This window comes from Bison bison, unplaced genomic scaffold, assembly GCF_000754665.1.
Source record: "Bison bison bison isolate TAMUID 2011002044 unplaced genomic scaffold, Bison_UMD1.0 scf7180017864304, whole genome shotgun sequence".
NCBI lineage: Eukaryota > Metazoa > Chordata > Mammalia > Artiodactyla > Bovidae > Bison > Bison bison.
The window spans coordinates 8267177-8273386 of NW_011494876.1; the positions used below are offsets into that span (position 1 = coordinate 8267177).

The following is a 6210-nucleotide window of genomic DNA, read 5'->3' on the forward strand; positions in this document are numbered from 1 at the left end:
AGCATATTAAAAAGCAGATACATCACTTTGCCAACAAAGGTCCGTCTAGTCAAAGCTGTGGTTTTTCCAGTAGTCATGTATGGATGTGACAGTTGGACTATAAAGAAGGCTGAAGGCCAAAGAATTGATGCTTTTGAACTGTGGTGTTGAAGAAGACTTTTGAGAGTCCCTTGGACTGCAAGGAGATCCAACCAGTCTATCCTAAAGGAAACCAGTCCTGAATATTCATTGGAAGGACTGATGCTGAAACTCCAATACTCTGGCCACCTGATGCGAAGAACTGACTCACCAGAAAAGACCCTGATACTGGGAAAAATTGAAGACAGGAGGAGAAGGGGATGACAGAGGATGAGATGGCTGGATGGCATCACTGACTCAATGGACATGAGTTTGAGTAAGCTCCGGGAGTTGGTGATGGACAGGGAAGCCTGGAGTGCTGCAGTCCATGGGGTCGCAAAGAGTCAGACATGACTAAGCGACTGAACTGAACTGAACTGACTGAACCACGATGATGTTGTCACTCACCTAGACCCAGACATCCTGGAATGTGAAGTCAAGTGGACCTTAGGAAGCGTGAACAAAGCTAGTGGAGATGATGGAATTCCAACTGAGCTATTTAAAATCCTAAAAGATGATGCAGTTAAAGTGCTACCCTCAATATGTCAGCAAATTTGGAAAACTTATCAGTGGCCACAGGACCAGAAAAGGTCAGTTTTCATTCCAATCCCAAATAAAAGCAATGCCAAAAAATGTTCAAACTAGTGCACAACTGCACTCATTTCACATGGTAGCAAGGTAATACTCAAAATCCTCCAAGCTAGGCTTCAGTAGAACATCAGCGAAGAACTTCCAAATGTACAAGCTGGGTTTTGAAGAGGCAAAGGAAACAGAGATCAAATTGCCAACATTCACTGGATCATGGAAAAGGCAAGGGAGTTCCAAAAAAACATCTACTTCTGCTTCACTGACTAAAGTCTTTGACTGTGGGAATCACAACAAACTGAAAAATTCTTAGAGATATGAGTACCAGACCACCTTTCCTGCTTCTTGAGAAACTTGTATGTGGGTCAAGAAGCAACAGTTTGAACTGAACTGGAAAGGTTCAAAATTAGGAAAGGAGTACGTCAAGGCTGTACATTGTCACCCTGCTTATTCAATTTATATGCAGGATATATCGTGTGAGATGCTGGATTTTAAAAGGTGTTCAGTATCATTAAATACTAGGGAAATGCAAATTAAATTCACAAGGGCCACCATTACACATTGATTAGAATGCCTAAATAAAAATTATTAATAATATCAGGTGCTGGGAAGGATCCCAGAGCAACTGTATTTCTCATACATTGCTGGAGGAAACCTAAAATGGTACAGCCACTCTGGGAAAAGTTTGACAATTTTTTAAAAGTTAAACATACACTTAACAGGCAATCATACTGCTGGATACCCAAAGAAATGCAAATTTAAGTTCACATAAAAACCTGTAAACCAATGTTCACAGCAGCTATACTGGAAATAACTAAAAATGAACACAACTCAGAAGTCCTTCAGTGGACGAATGGATAAACCAACAAAGCCATACAGCTACTCAGCAATAAAGAAGAATGAAATGTTGATACACAGAATTACTTGAATGGGTCCCCAGGGCATTAGGGTGAGTAAGTATAGTCAGTCTCAAAGAATTACATATTGCATGATTCCATGTAAAAAACATTCCTGAAATAACAACTAAAGTGGTTAAGAAGAGAACAGTGGAGTTAGGGGTGGGAGAAGGTGTCTACCTGCGTCTGCAGAAGGAGTTTCTCTACAGTGATGAAACGATTCTGTACTTTGATTGTGCTGGTGGCTACATAAATTTGTACAGATGATGAAGTTTTGTAGTACTATTCACACACACGCACACACGTAAGAATGCATATAAAAACAGGTGAAAGCAGAATAGAGTGTCTACCTAACTAGTATCGTACCAATGTTAGTGTCTAGCTAACTAGTATTATACCAATGTTAGTTCGTGTCTAGCTAACTAGTATTGTACCAATGTTAATTCTGGGTTTCAACAACAAGCTATAGTACATAAAATATTTTTGTTGTTGTTCAGTTGCTAAGTCATGTCCAGCTTTTTTGTGACCCCCATGGACTGTAGCCAGTCAGGGTCCTTTGTCCATGGCATTTCCCGGGCAAGACTGGAGTTGGTTGCTCGGTGGCTCAGCAGTGAAGAAACTGCCTGCAAAGCAGGAGATTTAGGTTCAGTCCCTGGGTCAGGAAGATCCCCTGAAGAAGGAAATGCAACCCACTCCAGTATTCTTGCCTGGGAAATCCCATGGACCGATGAGCCTGGTAGGACTACAGTCCACGGAGTCACAAAAAAGTCAGACATGAGTTAGTGACAGAACAATAACAACAAACAATATAAAATATTACCACTGAGCTGGAAGGAAGATACAGGAAAACTCTTGTACACTCTTCGTATTTTTATACTTCTTGTGGGTCTTAAGATCTCCCAAAAGAAAAAGTTATGAGAATAAAAAGAGGAGTAAAGCATTAAGATTTAACATGAATGAATCAATTTCAGTAACATTTGCTAAGCTAAAGAAGCCAAACACAAGAGCACAAGGTATATAACAAATATAATTATATATATAAACAAATATAACTCCATTTGTTTCAAGTTCTAAAACAGGCCAATGGAAATCACATCAGTGGTTGCCTGTTGAATTGAGTGGAGAATTACTTAGAAGGAGACATGAGAGAACTTCTGAGGTGGTAGAAATGTGCATTTTAATGTGTTTAAGTTATAGCTAAAAAGCTGGAGTGAAAAATCTTTAATAAACCCTGATTGCAATGACCAAAATAATAATAATAATTGTGGAACCCTGTGGAGATTGAAACTTTGGATGAAGGACTTTCTGATGAGTGACAGCCCAAAGATACTGGAGGACAAATGTTCCTGGAACTTTGGAAAGATTTAATTGCAAGAGTGAAGTGGTTAGCCAACTTACACTTTCCAGTCCTTTTCTGTAAAATTCAGTGAGCCTATGAATGTAGATTCTCTTTAAAAAGATTATGGATTTATACTTTAGCACTTCCAACTTTTGTGCTTTTCACTCCAAAACATAAAATTGTGCTGGGTTTTCCCAAACTGGCCATTTATAGAGTTTGAAAGGAATGTATATATACAGATAAAGATATTCAATGTGTCTGAACTGTTTGCAGTCTTATTTTAAAGGAAATTCTCACCTGAGGCCAGCTGAGTCCTCTGGAGTTGCTACTGCCGTTCTGACTCAAGTGGCCAGGCTGGCTACACAGTCTCAGGATTCCTGGCTTTTTAGGATCTCTGTGTGAATAAAGTCCAGGAATACTGTCCTCTGTCTACATCACAGTCCATATTTTTGGTTTCTCTTTAGGCCTTTCTTCCTTTACCTTAATACCTCCTTTTGCTTTGTAATTTTACTTCTGAAATCTTTTAGTGCTGGACGGTGGGAGAGGTGAGACAGGCAAGAGCACTGACTTACATTTTTGTTCTAAGCAGAACCCAGGAACCAGTGAGGGGTGATATCTCAAATTTGAGGCTATTCCCGAGGATGCTGTGTGGCTGCCAGAGAAGTACTAGTTTCCTGTCAAGGACTTGACAAGTAAAAACCGTTGCTTGCCATTTTGCTCTACAACAGTTGAGTTATTAGCCACTGCCACTGCTGACCATCAACATACCCTGAAAGAATTGAGGACAAAGACTGAAAATGAGGCACTCCAAGGTCTGAGAAAACCTGGTAAAACAGGCCTTCAGATAATTTCAGGAGACAAGCTTATGAACCCAATTTCTTGCATCTCACCATACTTGGAAAAGCACTAAAAATCATTAACTAAAATATCTACTCATGACTAGCAGTAATCTTCTACCCAGATGTGTGCCAGACTGCATACCCTTCTCCAAATCACTATGCACTATCTGAGAGCAGTCTCCTGGGGTATAGTCCTCATTAAGTCCCCAAATAAAACGAATCTCACAGCTCTCACGTTGTATGTTTTTATTTCAGTCCACAGACTGAAGGGACTAGGCAATGATGTCAGGTGAGGAATACAGAACGTCTTGACTTCACATCTTAGAGACAAATTTTCCATTTTAAAGATGATGAAGCGAAAGCCCAGAGACTAAAAGCCATGCCCAAGCAGCTGTGTCCAAATTTCTCTCTCTAGCACTACCTAGCCTCTAGCTCTAGGCTCCAAACATTCAACCTGAGTATGATCCAGTTGTCTAAATACAGCTTATTCAGAATAGTCTTACCTCTCACCTACATCTAGGCGCCTCCCTTCCCCGACCCATCCAACAACAAAAACAAAGAAGACCCAAATCTTTCTCAACTCTTCCCCTTCCCTCATGGCAACCCTATTGATTCCAGTCCCAAACAGATCTTAAACCTGTCACCTCCTCTCCATGCTGAAGCTGTCCTCTATTCCAGTTCTCTCTACCAAAGACTCCCTGGGGTCTCCCTGCCTCTGCCCTCACCCCTCTCCTCTCACTCTCACTTAGCAACCAGATTCCTGTGACCTAGTCTCTCCCTGCGGCACTGGCTTCTCGGGGCCCTTACAGTACACCCAGATTCTCAGGCTGCAGACCAGCAGCAGCTCGCAGCCCTCATAGACATTTCTGAAATGTCCTGGATAACAGTGAGGGCTGGGGGAGTCCCCAGAGGTCCTACCTGACCCGTTCCCCTCACCACCAAGTCGAAATGAGACCAATGAGATAAAGCTTCCAGAGGCTTCCCTAGACAGGTTATGTTCAGTCACTAGGCGTGTCCGACTCTTTGTGACCCCACGGACTGCAGCACGGCAAGCCTCCCTGTCCCTTACCATCTCTCAAAACTTTGCCCAAGCTCATGTCCATTGTATGGGTGATGCCATCCAGCCATCTCATTCTCTGACGCCCTCTTCTCAGGTGATAGGCCCTCTCGAAATGCAGGTTGTTGTAACTCCCTCCCAGGTAGGGACCCCAAATTCCGCTTTACGAAGCAGTGGGGAAAGACTACCTTTTACAGTCAGGAGTCGTAAAGTCAAATTCTGGCTCCTTTAACCAATCCCTTTCATTCACTCTATCCATCTGAGAAATAGAGCTAATAATATTAACACTAATTACCTGAAAGGGCTCCTATGAGAATAAAGTGAGCCATAAAGCACTTAACATAATGCCTGGCACACATGAAAGCTAGCTCCAGTTCACATTCTAAGGAACCAAAAGACAGTGTTTCCAGGGTAACTTGTCAGACTGTAAATACCCAGTCACCAGATTATGTATAAAGTGCTGCTTCGTACCAAAGCGTTTCTGTGCCTGCAGTTTTCACGGCCTCGAGTTACGCTCCTCAGCGTCTGACTTTCGGTCCCCGCGTCCAAAATACCAACACGGACGGACGCGCTCCGGGCGTGCAGCCCTAGCGCCAGGAACCGCCGGCGCTCCCTAGCTGTTTTCCGGCCGCCGCAGACTGGTACCACCCACACGCCCCCTCGGCCCGCCCCCTCGGCCCATGACGCGCTGCGGGAGGCGGGGCACGCAGGCGTCGTGCCCTGCCATTGGCCCGCGCCGGCGGGGGAGCGGGGTCCGACTGGTCCGCGGCCCTGCCGTGCTGTCATTTGGCAGCGGCTAGAGGACACGGCCAAGATGGCGGTGGCTGCTGTGTTGGTGCGGAAACCCCTTGAGCAGGTAGGCAACGGCTCCCTTGCTATGACCCTGCGCGACCCCTGCCCACTCTGTTGCCCTCTGAGCGTCTTCTCTCTCTCCCTGCCAGGTCTCCGGGCTGCTGAGGAGGCGGTTCCACCGGACCGCGCCGGCTGCACTGCAGGTAACTGGCCCGGACTCTAGTCGGGCCGGGAGGGGCCCCTGGTTCCAGGGCAGAGGCTGGGGTCGCATGTCACCCATGCGAGGCTTAATGGAATCAGCTGGCTGATCTGAGGGAACAAGACGTGACACTTCTTCCCTCACCTCCCCTTAAAATTTTTTATTGTGGTAAAATATACATAACAAAATTTACTATTTTAAACTGTATATTCAGTGGCGCTAAGTGCATTTAGCACGTCGTCCATTCACCACCAGAACTTTATCATCGTCCCAAACAGAAACTGTACTTATTGAACAGTAACTCTCCCTTAGCCCCTGGTGACCTCTAACCTCTCGGCACTTTCTGTGATGATGAATTCATGTATTCTAGGGATGGCCTATTGGAG

The 6210-nt window shown here is 44.5% G+C and overlaps 2 protein-coding genes across 5 annotated transcripts in view; one reads left to right on the forward strand and one right to left on the reverse strand.

Moving 5' to 3' along the window:
* The window catches only part of KCTD6 (potassium channel tetramerization domain containing 6), a 48635-nt gene extending 43180 nt beyond the window's left edge, over positions 1–5455 (reverse strand). For 3 of the 4 annotated variants that reach the window (XM_010851583.1, XM_010851578.1, XM_010851573.1), the window contains exon 1: positions 5305–5455. The gene's annotated coding sequence lies outside the window, so the exon portion shown is untranslated. Of the gene's footprint in view, positions 1–3509; positions 3707–5304 lie in introns of all 4 variants that reach the window. The other variant, XM_010851574.1, reaches the window with a different exon arrangement.
* A 135-nt stretch (positions 5456–5590) lies between these two features.
* The window catches only part of PDHB (pyruvate dehydrogenase (lipoamide) beta), a 5558-nt gene continuing 4938 nt past the window's right edge, over positions 5591–6210 (forward strand). Inside the window, exons 1-2 of the mRNA XM_010851586.1 lie at positions 5591–5689; positions 5775–5828. Of these exons, the coding sequence (XP_010849888.1) occupies positions 5648–5689; positions 5775–5828 (96 nt within the window). The 5' untranslated portion in view covers positions 5591–5647. The remainder of the gene's footprint in view (positions 5690–5774; positions 5829–6210) is intronic.